General features: G+C 34.5%; 1 protein-coding gene across 2 annotated transcripts in view; it reads right to left on the reverse strand.

Annotated features, from left to right (window-relative positions):
• Positions 1 to 5570: 5570 nt before the first annotated feature.
• The window catches only part of NUP58 (nucleoporin 58), a 38077-nt gene continuing 25513 nt past the window's right edge, over positions 5571 to 18134 (reverse strand). For both annotated transcript variants that reach the window (XM_045869210.3, XM_045869209.3), the window contains 5 exons: positions 17981 to 18063; positions 14685 to 14886; positions 9168 to 9266; positions 7459 to 7554; positions 5571 to 6130 (listed from right to left, as the gene is read on the reverse strand). In XM_045869210.3, coding sequence (XP_045725166.1) covers positions 5961 to 6130; positions 7459 to 7554; positions 9168 to 9266; positions 14685 to 14886; positions 17981 to 18063 — 650 coding nt within the window. In that variant the 3' untranslated portion in view covers positions 5571 to 5960. The remainder of the gene's footprint in view (positions 6131 to 7458; positions 7555 to 9167; positions 9267 to 14684; positions 14887 to 17980; positions 18064 to 18134) is intronic.

Genomic DNA, 18134 nt, shown 5'->3' on the forward strand with positions numbered 1-18134 from the left:
TTAAACAACAGTGTGGACATATATGCTATGCAGCTATGAAGAAAAGAAATGTAACTGAAACTTCCTCTGGAAAGTGGGGTATCAGTTGCCTTTTATTTTATCCCTTTGTTGTTCAAATGCAAAATTATCTTTATTAAATAAACATGTGGTTCTTTAAATTCAAATTGTTAGTAAGTCATTAAAAATAAATGATATTCTGGGGCACCTGGGTAGCTCAGACCGTTGTGTCCGACTCTTCATTTCCGCTCAGGTCATGATCTCAGGGTTGTGAGATGGAGCCCTACCTTGGGCTCCACACTCAGCATGGAGTCTGTTCAAGATTCTTTCTCCCTCTGCCCCTCCCCCTGCTCTCGTGCACTCTCTCTCTCTCAAATAAAGAAATAAAATCTTAAAAATAAATCACTCATTGCTCAAAGCCACCTACTATTACAACTTTTTTGTAGTTTCCCCAAGCCAAATTAGTATTGCCTCTCTGCTCTCAGTAATTTTCTTTGTATCTTTATCCTATCACCTTAATAAGAAGCTCGTATTGTATTATACTTATTTACATATAGTAAGAGTTAAAATCCTAGACTCTAGAAAAACAGCCTGGGCTTACTGGCCCATCTACTTACTAGTGACCATTAAAGATTACTGAACTCTGCGCCTATTTTCTCATTTGTAAAAAAGAAATAATAGTATCCACCTCCTAGGACTGAGGAATAAATGAGTTCATATATGGAAAGCTCTTAAGAGTAGGCCCTTGCCTCCACTTAGCACCGGATGTTAGCTGAATCTGAGCACAGAAAATACCCTACTCAGATTTATTTTCCTCTAAACTCCCAGCAGTGACTTGCATACAGCAAATATTAACAAATGTTTACTGAATTAAACTGACTTGCTACCAGGGGATTCAAAGGGAATGATTGAGGATGACAAAAACAAGGTCTCTGAAAGTTAAATTTACAGCCCACTCTTGAGCACTGCAACCTTTGTGAGCCTGGTAGGTTTTCTGTTGTGCTTCACTGGCAGATTAGGTAGGAGAGGAAAAGTGCATTAGATTGAGTAGGAAAAGGCAAAAAACAATTTGGACCATGACCAATTTTTCCAGTAATCACTACTCTTTCCTCTATCGCTATCTCTGAGCACCTGAGCTGCTTGCCCATTTCCATGGTCTCCTCAGGCCAGTTGAGGTTCATCTCTCTGTAAGGAGAGATCTAGTCTCACGCAGTCTGAGCATGTAGTGCTGTCTTGGGTTCCAGGAGTCAGGCAAGCCTTCCTGGAAAGGCTTTCTTGCTAAACTTCTTACTGTCCTAAGAGTCAAATAGCCCAAATTGCTCCCCCTTACCATTTTCAAGGTGAGCAGAGCATCCCTCATTGCTGGAATGACTGGCTTTTCTCTGAGCCTCTTCATAGGGAAGCAGTGGGAAAAGGTGGCTACAGGAGTGCGGCTCCTGCTTCTTCCTAACACTCTTTACACCCTCGATATGACTATTCACCAAGTCCCATAGCCCTTTGTACTTACCTTGCCTTGATCTATAGTTTATTGTATACTTGGAATTTCCCCCATCTAAATCATGTAACGTCATTACCCTCAGTGCCTTTGAGAGCTTAGGCATGGAAATCAGTGCGCTATTCCTGTTACCACAGAAAACCCCAGCTCCAAGATTTGACAGCCATGTGACCTCCAGTAAACTGCTTAAATTAAGCCTCAGTTTCCTCATCTAGAAATTGGAGTTTTTTGCTCTATAGGATAATACTGAGATTAAACAGGGTTAAGTGTATAAAAGTTGCGAGTGTGCCGCCCAGAACAGACTACACACTCAATAAATGGGGGATACCCATAAGGCAAAGGTGCCTTTGTGAATGAGATTTAAACTAGGCCCTCCGGCTCAGATTTTTCAGGACACTGACCCTGTGTTACCAAGTCCCAAGGCTGCATCCCCTAAGTAATAACTTTGTGGTGTGAGCTCCAAAAAATACAGTGCAGCCAGGTTTATACACAGTGAAACCCGAACAAGGCACAGAGGAAGGGGATGCCAAAGCGAATGTGATAAAGCATTCAAAGCCAAATATTTCACACACAAAAATCCCATTACAATATTGCCAAAAGCACTATTCAAATTCCCTTGTTGCCAAAAAACACTATTTGAGATTATTCGTTAGACGTTAACTTGGGTTTACCGTACCATTACAGAAGAACAGTTAATCTGTCTCTGTAATAATGCGAATGACCTTGTACCAACTGCAGGAAAAAATCCACCCTCAGAAATAAAATCAGGATGCTGTTAGGAAAAACAATTAACCAAGTATCTAATAAACACTGTAAAACCTTGCTGAAAGAATAAGAGACCTAATAAACGCACGTATCATGCTATCCATATTAAGATGTCAACTCTCCCCAGATCATAATGTATTTTATTTGTATAAACCCAATCAAAATCCCAATAAGATCTTTTAAAGAAAAATAATAGGTACTCAAGTTTATTTTAAAGAATAAGTGTCCTGGGGCGCCTGGGTGGCTCAGTTGGTTAAGCGACTGCCTTCGGCTCAGGTCATGATCCTGGAATCCTGGGATCGAGTCCCGCATGGGGCGCCCTGCTCAGCGGGGAGTCTGCCTCTCCTTCTGACCCTCCCCCCTCATGTTCTCTCTCTCTCTCTCATTCTCTCTCAAATAAATAAATAAAATCTTAAAAAAAAAAAAAAGTAAGTGTCCTAAAATAGCCACCCCACACACAAAAAAAGGAGTAAGATAGGGCAGCTTCCCCGCCAGGTACCGAAACAGAGCACCCAGCTCTAGTGATTACTGGCAGTGAGGTACTGGTGCGCAGCAAGAGCAGTGATGCTTGCAAAGCATCAGGGGCTCGATTCTATTACTAACACAACTACCCATCTTTACCAACCCCATTTTTCAGATGATAAAGCTTAAGGTCTAGAAAAGTGAATAACTTGCCCAAGATCACACAGGTTCAAGGCAAAGGTCTGAACCCAGCCGACTCCAGGAGTCCAAACTACCTCACAAGAAAAATACTAATGTCCATTATCTAGAGATCATTAAGAAAAAAAACCCTACTAAATAACCTGGTATAAAAATGGACAAAGGATATCAACATGCAATTACATTAACATGCAAATGGCTAAATATATATTAAAAAGCTCAACCTCACAAATACTTATTACTAAGATTGATAATATCTAGGGTTACAGAGAATACTTGGAAATGGGTACTCATACATGCTGCATTAGTGTATTACTTACACAGCAATTTTGGAAGGCAATCTGGCATTAATAAATACAATCTGTATGCCTTTTCAGTAATTCCTCTTCAAGCATCAGTCCCAAAGAAACATTAAACATAAGCACAAAGAGCCACGTACAAAGATATTCACCGCAGCTTTTTCTGTAAAACTGAAATACTGGAAAGAACTGAATTGCCCAAGCACAGAGAATATGGTATGGGATGGTACATAAAAAGCGAATTACATGGACTGACATGTAAAAACATGGTGATCTATCATTAAAGGGGGAAAAAAGCAAATCATAGCACATACAGATTTTTAACCCGTTTGTTAGGGAAAAAAAGGATCTAAGAGAGAATGATAAAATGTGAGAAAACGAGACAGAGAAAATAAAAGGGAAAAGGAAAAAATGAACATTTGTACACGTTACATGGGAACCAGCATTTTTTAAAGGGGTCCAAAAGGATAGACACCAAACTATGAACAGTATATACTCAGGGGAAGAAAGTGGGATTAGGGCCTGGGAGTTGAAGGGGACTTTCACATTCTACCCAATATTCTTCTATATAACTATGTTTTTGTAATCTTGAGAAGACAAAAAAGCAAGTGACAAAGAACTTACTATCTTGTGTTCACTCTAATTTTTTAAAGAAGCAATATATTTAACCTGGTAAAAAGAAAACACTAAAAACCAACCAAAGGGAATAAAAGAGCAATAAAGAGAAAATTACATATTAAGAACAACTACTGACACCTATAAAGATTCAAAGCAACTGACACAATAAATTTTATTGTTTACATAATGATAGGCTCTGGACAGAGTGAAGACAACGGGACAATGACAACACATTTAAACTATCACAAATTGATCTGTTACAAATTTCCAGTGCTTCAACATATTAAAATGTAAAATATATAAAGAAAAAAATAAGAAATATAAATACTCAGATTTTTGCAGCACAATGCAACGTCCTCTTAAAAAAAGGTTTGCTGTAATTGGGTATTTAATTCCGACAGTAATTCAAAACACAAAATCCCACATTTTCCTACCCTTCCCCAAAATCTGGATCTGGGGATTGCAGTATTAGAGAAGTATGCAAAAATAAAAACAACTTCAGTGCTCAGAAACAAAGCATTTTCCTTATTTTAATGCATCAAGGCGCAAAAGTTTCAATTCCAAAAAGCCAATCATTGCTATATGCGGATAAATAAAACAGATTTAACAACACTTTAATAATCAAATCCAACTAACATTATACTAAAAATATATGTGTGTGTATATATATATATATGCAATACCTATTTTAGAAAAAAAGGTGTCTTGGTGAAAATGATTCTGAAAATATTCACTTGATGCACATTATGTACAAAACCTTCTATATAAAAAATTAAACTATTTTCAATGAAATTCCATGTTCACATCCCATTTGAAAACTGTACTTGAAAGATAAGTAGGTCTACCTAATGGTTTCTGTCTGAAATCATGGCTAAGGCAGTTCTCTTTCCAAGGGCCCTCTTTTTCACCCACTCTATGTCACTAATACTAATATAGACAAATATTACACAGATGCAATCTGACATGCCTATGTGCTATTACCTGGAATTCTGTTCACTGTTAAAACGGGATAGTTTATAGTTGCTACAAAGAATACATTTTTTCTTAAAATATATTGTTTCTCTATTCCAAATTAAGCACTTACTTAAGACATTAAGAGGTTGATAAACCACTCCATTTGGTGTCAATATCAATAGCCCTATAAGAAAGAACTCTGTATTGGAATAGCTAGAAAAGTTTCCACTAAAGTAATAGTGCATCCTTCACCTGCATAGAATCAATTTGGCTTAACAGCTCTTTGCCCCCAGACACCAGTCTGGAGTTCAAATATGCTCTTGAAGGTTCATCTCAGATATGAGAAAACATCTCATATAGGCAATATGAGGGTATATGGGATAATAAAAGTTGTTAAAAGTCTGTTCAATGATTCTTACAGCACTCCTCACTCAGAGTAGCTGTTAGAGGTTAACGTGGAAACAAAAATGGAAAAGACTGGGGGGCAATGAAGCAGAGTTGGTCAAATATTTACACCAGTAATCATTTCACTAAATCTTTAAGCAAATAACTGCACTGACCTGGTACCTCTAAGCTCATCATTCTACAAGCACTGAGGATTTGAAGCTTAAAAGGTGAAAAATAGAATACCCTTAGAAAAGGGGAACAAGTCTGAGGCAAAAGTTGTAGGTCTGTAAATATATATTTTATATGAACACACAACTGTGTGTATTATTCTGTATATATTTACATATGTATTCACAAGATGCCCTGCAGTGTAGTTCAAAAGGCCTTTATCAAGGAACAAACTGATTCTAGTATAGGACTCAAGAGTTCATACCATCTGTATAAGAAACAAATGTGCATATATTCACATCATGTAAACCTTATCAACAAAAACATTGCTATGACACTAGGTTAAATAGGTTTTACTAATCAGTGATGTAATCAGAACATTTCTTACACTGACAATCAAAATAATGAAAAATACACAACTGGGTTTCAAATTCACAAGAAAAAAGATGTTTAGCATGGCAAACAAGAACAAAGTTCAGGTTCCAGAGTAGGGAAAAATATCAAAACTTTATAAATCTCCTGGGATGCAATTTAATTACTGCATCGATTTTAGAAAAATAGACTCATAGAATGAACGATGCTGCTATGAATTCTCTCAACCACATCAACCCATATGTTTATCTTTTTCCTCTTTTGTTTCCAGCTGGAGGTTTCTTCAACTGAAGGAGTTGTCCTCCTGTTCCAAAACCTGCAGAGGCAGGATTGGACACCCCAAATGTCAAACCAGCTGATGCCGTGATGCCAGGATTGCTGAAGTTAAACCCAGATGTACTTGAGCTGCCAAAGCCTTATGTTTAGGGAAGAAAATATTCATATCAGAAGTTAAATAACAAAAACAAATATAAAAAATGGGGATGAGAGGTAAATTTCTAGCTAAAAGAATATATAATCTATAAAAATAACAAGTATCTTAGAACCCTAACTTTGTAACATGGAATTTTACAGGAAAATAATTTAGCTAACAACTAAGAGGCACCTTTAAATAAGACAGAAATTTAGTGATCCAGGCCAAACGAGAAACCTTAGCACAAATAACTGAACTCTACAGAAAACTTCAAGTTGTCAGATACTTTCCTGTTAATTAAATATTCCATGGTGCCTTCCTCCTCAGCCCCTCTAGAAACATATTATCAACATGTAGAAGAGAGACTTCACAACCTTTGGGCCCACTCCTGTAATCCTAAGTCCTCCAAGAAGGCCTTAACCCACGATTTTCAGGGTAATGAACACACCAAAGAGTAGTACCAATTGTTCTGATTTTATAAGAACCTTTGCAAAACTAAGATCAAGAACTAGCACTGCCTACTTAACTAAAAGTACCATATTTAGATTATAATTCTCAAACCACTGAATTCTACTGTTATTTTACTCTTTTGGAACTGCTGATTTTAAATACCACTTAATATTAAATGGAATTTCCTTAATATTCCCTCAATTTAAACATAATTTAATAAGTATTGTCATTATTTCAGACATGCTATTTATTCCTAAGCACTGCATGTTAAAACAAGCCATTATTTACGAACATAGAGGAAATGGAGAAGAAATCTGGAATTTTCTACTCGAAGAGTCAAAAGATTATATACCTATTTCAAATGAACAAAGAATCGCGTTGGTGGTATAGTGGTGAGCATAGCTGCCTTCCAAATGAACAAAGAATCCAATTAATCATCATGTCTAAGCCTGGTGTTCTTAAAACCAAAGGGACTGATAACTAAAGAACATCTCTTTGGGAGAAAAATTATTCTCCTAAATAAATAACGATAAAAACTGGGTTAAAACCTTTATAATCATGGGTTATTTTTATAATAATGAAGAGACTTGTTTAACCACTGAAACTAGTCTTTGGGTTTAAAAGACTCTCTACTTAGTTAAAAGAGGACATAATTACTTATTATATCAAACTAGTAAGTCTGGTTAGAAATATTTCACAAACCTTTTAGTTTATGAGAGAGAGAAAACTGTATGATTCGTTAGGCTTGCATGCTTCATTCAGGGGGTAGAAACTGAATCAGGGATCATTTTTGGATACTGGAAATAACAATACTTACACTTTTAAATTAAATAATTTGCATCTTTAAATTTGCCTGAAATTCAGGCCAAAAACACACAAACCTGCACTAAGACTTCCTGAGGGTTTATTTGTTGTTCCAAATCCAAATGTGGAGGCCCCTGTGGTGCTGCATCCAAAACCAGAGCTAGTTCCAAATCCTAGTGGAAGGGTAATAGAGAAATATACAATGGTATGTAAAACATAGGTTAAAGGATACTGACAAGTAAAACCTAAAATTATCAAAGGTCTAATAAATACAGTGCTATTACAGAAACCTGTGCTTTACTCTTTTGCATAAGGCTTTTGGAAGAATCAGGTTAAATCTGAGATAAACATTTTTTATGTATTTAGACTAAATTTATGACCCATCAGTAATTTTTAAAGAACAAAGCTATAAAGAACAAGATCATATTAGTATTTTCTCTCCCAAATGGACTAGAAATGTTAGTGATCATTCAAATATGATGTCAAACAGATATAAACATAGCTACTTAGGGATATTTCATTAAAAAAAAAAAAAAGACTGACTAAATTCATAAATAAGCATGACATGCACAACAATTTAAATGCCAAGTACCATAAGGTTAACTTTACTCTGCTTTTTACCAAAACGTTTTCACTTACACACCTTTACCACTGAAAACTTGCATAATTACAACATAGTCAATCACGTTAAATCTACTCAGTAACGGTAGTCTCTTGTCACATACCAGCCGATGTTAACAATTGAGAAATTTAGAGTGGGAGCATTCATGGTTTTTCTCTTAATAATACTATTCACAATTTAAATAAAGAAATATTTTTCATTATATAAAGTTGAAGAGTTGATTCTGCTAAGTAAAGACTGTTTCCATTCCCTTAAAAGTCAAGTGCTCTAAAAATAAGATTCAAATTCTTAGGCTACTCTGCAACAGCTTATCTAAAATACTGAGTTTGACAGTATTATGGCCTATTACGCTAAGAAATATGATAGCAAATTGGATTATAGATCATAGGACATATGCTGTCTGCCAAAATTCTACTAATTCCAATAGAGACTACTATATTAAGTAACCTTGATTGCTCACTGGCTTCGCTCTTATGATGATGTATTTTAGTGGAAATAAGGGGACCTTATTCATATATAATGAATGACAATACAATTGTTACAATACACTCTACTTTCAAATACCCATACCAGAGAATTGTGAATATGTTTGTATTTAGCATGACGACTTATAGAAGACTTACCTTACTAGTTAGAATTAACTTATAAAACTATTAATTGCTACATATACAAGTATGCATAAAGGCAAATATGCCAAAAATGCTCAGGAAAAGACAGAAGCCGAGCTGTTCAATTATAAAAAAATTATTTCCCCATTCAAAGTGTCATTTACAGAAGAAGAAGATAATGATTAGTAGGATGTATGTCCAGAAGTAGTTTGGACTCCAAACCGATGTTATTAAGACTACTGATTTTTTAAAGTTAATTAAATTTATTAAAACTAAGTAATTTTCAATTTCACATTTTAGCATATTGCTTTGAAAATATGAAAATCCCTACCAATTAATTTTACTACTCTTTTGTACTTACTATTCACCAAAGATGAAACGATTTTTTTAAGTTCTAAATCTAATACTAGAAAGCACTAATTATGTTTGGAGAACTGTTTTTGTCAGATGGAAACTTCACTTCCAAAACAGCAGACCCTCTTAGAAATTTTTTACAGGCTACTATCAATTCAAATGTATAATAGTCCATTGCAATATTAGAAAAGTGAAAGTGTACCTCCAAGGTTTGAAGAACCTAAGCCACTTGATTGCAAGCCAGTGCCAATACCTGAGCCGAATGGCGTTCCAAAACTAACTCCCAGAGATGGCTGTGGCCCTGGTATAACAAAACAAAACAAAAACAGAAACAAAACAAAACAAAACAAAAAATGGGGGGGGAAAAAAAACAAATTTGCCTTACTCTTTCAAGATTAAAGTTTCTTTATGAAATTATTTTTTAAATAAACAGTGATTAATTTTGACAAATGCTATTTGCTAAAACTCAATTTTCAGGATGTCTCCCCAGCCTGATTTATCTATCCTAACTGATTTACCTATCCAAAACAAAATTGTTTTTAAGTGACTTGTTTGTGCCATACAATTAAGAGGCTTACCACACTGAACGATGAATGTTAATTTACCCTACTAAGTAATTTGAAATCTTTAATGTATTGTAAATTATAATTCTTTTAGTTTTACTTCTAGGATGGTTTTAGATCTCCCCACTTGTTTTCTGATGAAATTACTTGGTGTAATCAGTAAAGGTTTTTATTTTTTTTTCTTTTTAAAACAAGCTCCTTACCGTTAGAGTCAAGTCTCAACTGATCAGACTGACACTAACGTGGCAAAACTATCATGTTACTTCATAAGAGTAAGTACCAAAAAACTAGGCATCACTTTTTATATGAAATATGAATAATATATACAATAAATAGATAAAAAAACAAGACAATGTTTTATTTTATTAAATTTATTGTTCATTTTAAAGCAAATCAATTACACAGTAACATGACAATTCCAACTTGTTCACAAAAAGTGATAACTGAGTTCTATTATTAAGCTCTGCTACATTACACCACTTATCACCTGATTAAATAAGATAGATAATGAACATTTACAAAGGCACCGCTGTGTACCTTGACAGATTCAATACATTCAAGATTTCAATTCAGAAGTTTCTTTCCAACATTTTGGAAAATGTACTCAGGTGCAGAACAATTAGTCATCCTTTTCCCGTTTGTTACTTTAAAGATTTTGGCTGAGTTTGTTTGGCAAGAATAGCATCAAACTTACTAGCCTCTCTTTTTAACTACTTTTTTTTTCTTTAACTAAGCAGAATACAAAAATCTAAAAATCTCTCATTTGATAAATAATTTATGAAAATTATTCAATAAATTTCATAGTACAATCTTCAGTCTTGTCTTTTTCAAGCACAGTGATCAGTGCATCTCAAAGTTGAGGGAACTGCCAAAGTAATATACAGTTTGAAATTTAAACTTTTCAAAAAAATCAAAGCCTTCAAGTTGTTCAATGAAGAATGAGGTTTGTATATTCAAAAGGTAGTGTAAAATTATAAAGCATTAAAAAAAAAAAAAGAGGAAGCTGCATTTTGCTACACTGGGACAGAAACTGGACTTTTCAAATAGCTTCTACCCAGAAAATAAAGAATAAGAACTAATAGCAGCCAGAGTTCTTATACTATTATTAAAAAATAAATTAAAAAAGGATTTAAATTTTTACATCCAGTTTGAGATCAATTTGAGAATAAAATACCTGCCTAGCAGCTCTTTTGTAAAATGTTACTATAGGAAAAAGAAACTAAGCGTATTACTCTCTTATTTCTAACAAAAATAACACGTAGAAAACACACGTCCAGTTTCTTGAACACTGAGAGACCTAAGTGTCACATGTTGATAGGAGGCACTGCTGGTGGAAGACCCTAAAGAATAATGCACACCACAGCCCTCAACCCTACAAGTCGTTAAGAGTTACTCAAATAACATGCTTTTTGTTGTGTGTGGGTCTGTTTTTAAGAGTAACCCTAATCATCAATATTCAGGATATAGGTAATCAAGAACTCTGACATGACAAGACTTTCCATTGCACAACAGGTACATGATACTTTGAGTTTTGTACCTTCACACAAATTCTGAAGGCAACATCATTTATAAAACTAGTAGGCAAATGTATAACATTTTTTAATATTAAAAACTCATGATAAATATCTCCCATGCCAAAGTATTAGCATATATTACACTCTGGCCACCATATAAATTAGTTTCACTATTAGAAAGCAGAATCTAAATCCTTCAGGCAAAAGTCACGTAAACAATTCAAGAAATCTGTTTCAAAATCTGAATAGTCATTCAATGAGAGGCTTAGTTCCATAAATAAAACCAAGTTAGTAGTAATATATCCCAATAATTGCCCAAAGTGAAATCTTCATGTAGAGTAACATTTTACAAAAGTTACCATATAATATATTCACACACAACAAAATCAAGTTTAGCACTGTAATTCATATTTTCCAGAATAAATTCTACTTTCTTAAAAGTAAAACTGCATTCACAGGAAAAGGACTAAAGTGCTAAAATTTTTTAATAATTTTCAATAATACTCAAAATACCTAATGTAATTAGTATGATTATTCCTAAGTCATATTTTAAAAATAATTTTTCTTAGAAACAAAAAATGCCTTTTCCCCAATTTGAAAAATTTTACTTACTGATTTAATGGGGAATGTTCCTTTGGTTGTTAAATACAACAAAACCACAAAACTACAAGAAACTAAAATGAAATACTTAAAGTTTCCTATTTAACACTACATCTTAAATGTCCAAACCTACACTAAAAGCTAGAAATTAGGAATTCCTAACAAAATGTCTCAGCTCTCCTTAAAAATAGCAGCTAAGTCACATGAGAATAGTCTTATTATGTAAACATCAAGAACTTTTAAAAGTGTCAAAACACAACAGCAAAACTTAATCCCAATACATTAGCTTAAAACAATCTATCCTAAGTTAAAATCATACTGATAATCCTAATGTAAATGTCTTAAGCTTTTTAAGAGGCTTCAAAAGCACTGATGGACAAGTGTACTCAAGATCTACTAATATGTCATTTATCCATGTATTGATGCTTATTTCATACATAATTAGCCTGCTGGTTTTTCATCAATTCTCTTCAGTCTTCAGAAGCAATAACCATAAATCATGCAGGCCTAATCTCTATTATATTTTTTCATTAAAAAACACCAAAGAAAAGTTAAGAAGTCACTTAAATCCATACCTCCAACTCCAAGAAAGACTACGCAGAAACCACCCTCAGAAGGTAGAAGCCTAAGAAGCTATCTGCACTTTTTACATTAATGAAGTCAAGAACTCATATGCAACCAAAAGCAAAACCCCTGACAACTCAGATCTTGCACAGATCAACAGTGATGTATAAAAACAGCACACCAGCTTTACCTAACTGAATCTAGATGGTCTTTAAAATTTGTTATTGGCACTTAAAAAAAAAAAAAAGATGTCCTCAAAGTCACAAGACATAAAGAATAAGTCACTGAGTACAAAGCACAATGCAAGAATTTCTCAACAGACTGTAACTCATGAAAGCAGTACATATCTAAGAGACCTCATCCATCTCCCTGTAGTGGTGACATGACTGGAATAACTAACATTCTAAGATGCATAAATGAATGCACTATGGAGCTGGGGAGGCCTTCAAAGAAACAAAAGGAAAAAGAGAAGACATAATGCAAAACTGTTATTACTATTGTTTAGCTTCTCAGTTCTAAAAATCCACACAACTCAAAACGAAAACAATGTAAGACTGTTTAAGGTTGATAAATTACAATCCTGCCAGCCGATGAGGAAGCCCTTACGTGGGTTTCAGAACTGCAGGGAACACAGAAAGGAGTCAAGTTTCCCTGAAGCGTGGCAAAAGTCACAATAAAATTAAATGAGCAAAGGCTCCTCAAGATGATTACTGTAAATCAAGCTAACATTCTCCACCACGATGGAGAGCAAACACCATACTCAACTCATATTGTTTACCTTTGTATCCTCGGAGCCTAGCACATAGTAGGCACTCATATGTACAGAACGAACTTATATCTTCATATGTCCATGAGCCCAAAATGCATGACCTCTCAAGACTGTCTACATAAGAGAACTAAAAACAACAATGCTGACAAGTGGTTTTGCTTCAAATTTAGTTGTATACCACAGAACATAATTCATTTATACCATGACATTTCAAGTAACTGACCTTTCTCAAGTTGTATTTATTAAAATGGAAATCCTTTATATTTTAAAGAATACTTAACCAAAACCCATGCTTATCTAATCTATTGTAAGATTAATATTGGCTCTAAAAAGTAAATTGGTATTATGTTGGTTTGATTAGCTGGTTAAATAATCAGAACTGATAATCACTAATTATGGGACTGATTCCTACACTGACTTGATAGGAATCAGCCACATAATGACTTTTTTCCCTCCATAACTTGAGAATGGAATTCTACACTCCAGCCAGCTAGAGAACTACTACAGAGTGCCACCGTGAGCCACTATTCACACGGGTCCAGCCATGGAATGTGGACGATTTGGCATAAACCAATCATCAGCCATTCACTGATGGTAAGTCAATTCTGTCATCTCCAAATGTGAAGAATAATTTTTAAACTGCCGGTACTGAAAACCAGAGAATGCTTTCCTAGTAGAGGCAGCCTGAATGCAATCTAGATATGCCTGTGTTTTACTCTTTTTGTACTATAATTTACTACTGGACTATATGGAACTCTCAGAAAGACACATGCTATAGGAATAAGCATTACTCAAAAATGTATGAATGAGTAAAGTAAAAAATCAATATCCACTGAGACATTTTCTATGTCATACTTCAAGCCTGACAAAAAAAGAGACTGCAGAAGTAAAGACAATAATTTCCAAAAGACACAGGACCAAACTCCACATTGCAGAACTAGACTACAAAAATGTTTCTCTTGTTAGAAGTGGAATTAAACCAAGGACTAAAATTATCTGCTTTCCAGTATCTCACCAATTATTTTCATCATCTGCCCAGCTTCCCAGTTCATACTTCTTAATGTGTAATCCAGAACATCTCAAAACATCTTTTTCCTGCTCTTGCTACTGTTCTGTTCATTCTGAAAAGGTACAAATAATTCTAGCATGTACTTTCTTCCAAATTTGGTTAAGAGGACCTGTACTCTGTTTCCAGTCATTATGCATAAAAACAACCAAGTGATCTTCAACACACCTTCAGTCATAACAATGTACTTCATCCTAAATGTGGGTAACTCTGTAATCACTATGTATGAGGAAACGAGAATGCACCATCTATCAGTATCATATATGAAAAATGCAATGTGTGGCTGGATTATCTCTGACTTTAAAACAATAAATGATACAATCACGATTTTAGAATCTAATATTCTTAAATGTAATCCGGTAGTGAAACACCATGTTCTAAAGGGCATTTATAGCAATACAGCAAATAACATTAAGTAATTCACAATATTCAATATCCAATTGATGTATAATTATTGCTAAGACTACCCTGCATTTTTTTATCAGGTATGTTTATAATTGTGTCCATCACAATTTTTAGATTGTATTGGAACAGCTACTCATAGAAATTTCTTCAGTGCTAACACAAAAGGAAGACTTAGAAAAATGCACATCAATGTTCTGCATTTGAACAGTAAGAAGCTATAACTTGAATGCATTCAGACCTGTAGCAGGCTGTTGCTGCTGTGTAAGTGTTGCAGCCATGGCAACGGCTGCTGCATTTGGCATGCTGCTGAAAGGGGTGGGTCCAGTAGTAACTCTGGGTGCATTCTGCCACTTCTTGGTTTCTGCTCGCCTGGCTTCAAACACATCTACAGCATCTCCCAAGAACATTTTCCTATAGCCAAGGTACTGTTCTTTTAGCACCTAAACAAAAGAAAAAAGTTAATAAGTTCTTTGTTGACTTTGGAAATATATGAATAATCTAACTAGGAAATAAGTAAGCAGACAAAGACACTGCCAATATTACACATTCGCCCTTAAGTGCAAATCAAAGGGAGGCATGGTGTGGGAAGTGATGCATGCAAGCTCTGTTACTCTCTTAAGTATTTTCTTCCCTATTTTTGTCATGTCTTTACAATAAACTGCCTAAAATATTCTGGCTCCATGATGCCCTCTTTAAAACGAGTTAGCAAAGCTTTTAAACAAGCAAAGTAATATCTAAAATTCCATTTTCAATATTCCAGTTTTTCACGTTTCCCCCTCCAACACCCAACCTTTTGATAACTTTTACATTCAAAAGGCTAAAAACTAGTAAATGCCTTCTTTAAAAGGCCTGGGTGACACGGGTTAAAATAAGAGGTTACCTTAGCAGAGAGAGCTTGGAGGGTATAAAGAGAACTTTTACTTTATCAATATTATTTGACTATTTTACAGTGAGAATGACTCATGTTGAGCTTGTGTCACCACACCGGGGGGGTGGGGATAGTGAGCTTATAATTTCAGATTAAGAAAGGAAAATTACCAAGGTCATAAAGTGGACTGGTTCAAGCAGTGCAACATCTGCCCTGATTAAGGCCATTAACGGGAGCGATTCTACTTCACATCAGAATTACTAAATACTTTCATTAAAGGCTTAATCTAATTTGGATCAGTTTCAAACAACTTTTTGAAGAGATGCAGAATTTTCAGATTTCCTACCATTCTCAGCAGAAATTAGTAAGGACTAGCCTTTTTGGTCTTAACACATAGAGCATTTAGAAATCTATTATTTACAGTATTTAAAAGTTATCATCCTCTTTTGTGTGGACATCAGTATTTGATGTTCCAGTTCCAAACTTTCCTACCTCTACAATGTATTGAAGCAGGCCTGCCAAAAACTGAAAACTGCGGGAAATCCAGTCAGAAGTAGGGTATGTGATATCAGAAGAATGAATTTTATTAAAATTGATCTCCCCCTAATCCATCCTCCCTTTTCTCTGTGCAACTGTGCAATTATATGCACATGCCCATGCAATGTTTGGCATCGACGGCCCATAAATTTTAGTTCTACTTCAGGTACTAGAAAATAATGACCTGCCTTAGAGACTTGAAAGACAATTGGTTTAAGGAAAGGGAAAAAAAAAAAAAAAAAAAAAAACTGACCTCAGCCATGATTTATATAATTACTGATACAATGTCCAATTTTGTTAATGTCCGTGAAGACTGGCTGGCTCAGGTAGTTTAAGCCTGTTTCAGCAAATTATCTCATGAAAAACAATACACAAGAAACAAAAATAAAAAAAAACCCACCTCTTGTGAGATTTCTATAAGTAAGTAAATCTCGAAACTATAGTTTGCTCACTAAAAACAGCTGAAAATAAATGGCAACACAGCACATCTGCTCACAGAACATCCTTTGGTTCTTAGGAATGTGCATTACAAAAAAAAGAGCAGGTTAAATTGTCATGTCAAGTTTATCCAACATGATCAGAGGTGATTTTGTGTGAATCTGTCTCACTGTTTTATGGTCATGTTACTGAAAAGGGTAGTCTTCAAACCAGAGAGGAGAAACTGCCATTGAAAAAGCATGTATGCTTATAAATGACATGTCTGGAATTTGCTTTAAAATATTCCAGGGGGAAAAAGCATCTCTGTGTGGAAAATTGATAAAGCAAGACCAGCAGAATCTTGATAATGATTGAAGCTGAGTGGTGAGTAGCTGGGCATTCATTACAATAGTGCCCTACTTTCTGTGTGTGTATATCTGAAAACTTTCACAATAAAAATTAAGAAAAAAAAAATCTGTACAACACAGACTTCAAAATATCAACAGGCAAAGACACTGTTTTACAGGCTGAAACCAAATCACTGGGATAGAGATAGCGTGCAAAATTGCAGGGAAGGAAAGTTGCAGGAAAGGGAAGGAGACCCTGGAGAGAATGGGGACAGATGTGGGAGCTGAAGTAGAGGACAAGACGAGGGGGGTTCCAAACTATGGCAGGGGCGCCAGAATGGGGGAAAGCAGGAGGAGAATATAAACCCCAACTATTGCATAGTTTTATGAACAATGTACTGATGTGTACTGTTTCTAGCCCTCTCATCAACTTAATTCAAGGCAAAGGTCTCAAGGATGGAATGTTGGAATTATAGAACTGTGCCCAGTAAACAAGAAGTCAAAATCCATGGTTTTTCTCATTACATAAAATTGTCATATTAAAGTTACAAATGTTATCTCCAAAAAAAAAAAAAAACTAAACTAAATTATCTAAAAAATTTGGTTTGGAATTTTAAATATATTAAAGCAAAGGTCCAAAGTATGCTCATTTCAAACATGGTATAATTTAAATGGTTAACTTTTTAAAAAATCTATTACTATGCACCAGATTAAAATAAAAATGAAAATAATGGTAATCTCAAACTGTATTCTACACAGGTACTAATTTATTTAGACTCAGGTTTGGATACTTTGAATTTTAAAGGTTTTTCTGACTATATAACTCCAAAAAAGAATTTAATTATATTTGCCTAACTAGCTGGAAAAAGTATACTTACATTTAACATTTCACTTAAATTTTAAAAACTAACATTACACAAGATACAAAATATTCAGTGACAAATTATTTTATATTATTTAATAAACACAAATAGCTCCCTGTATTTAGAAGGGAAAAATGTAAGCATTTGATGACCAATAAGTATTTAAAACATACGTAAAATTAAAGCAGTGCAAAATGATTTTGCTACTAAGAATGTTTATTTTCTGTAGTACTGCTTATAGTGGTAGAGATGGAAACAACCTAAATGTCCAACAAAAGAGGCCTGGTTAAGGAAACTATGCATGTATATACAATGAAATCCTATATAACTACTAAACATGATGCTGAAGAAATATACATATTAATGCAGAAAGTTGTTTATAATATACTACTGAAAAAAGTTAAAACAGCTGATTGCATAGAATACTTGGATCTTTTTGGGAAAAAAAATAGATCACTTGGGTCTAGATATACAGATATGTGAACTGGTAATGAAAACTTACCTTTACATTTTCATGAATAGACTGAAGTTGTGCAGCTAAAGCTACAAATGTTTGATAAATTTTCTGCATAGCCATTGACAAATCTATAAAAGAAAATTATATTATCACACAAATATCTATGTAACACAATTGGTATTTCTCTACTACTTGAGTC

The sequence above is a fragment of the Mirounga angustirostris genome, unplaced genomic scaffold (genome assembly GCF_029215605.1).
Source record: "Mirounga angustirostris isolate CCGP_5_RB_7025 unplaced genomic scaffold, mMirAng1.0.hap1 SCAF_3, whole genome shotgun sequence".
Lineage (NCBI taxonomy): Eukaryota > Metazoa > Chordata > Mammalia > Carnivora > Phocidae > Mirounga > Mirounga angustirostris.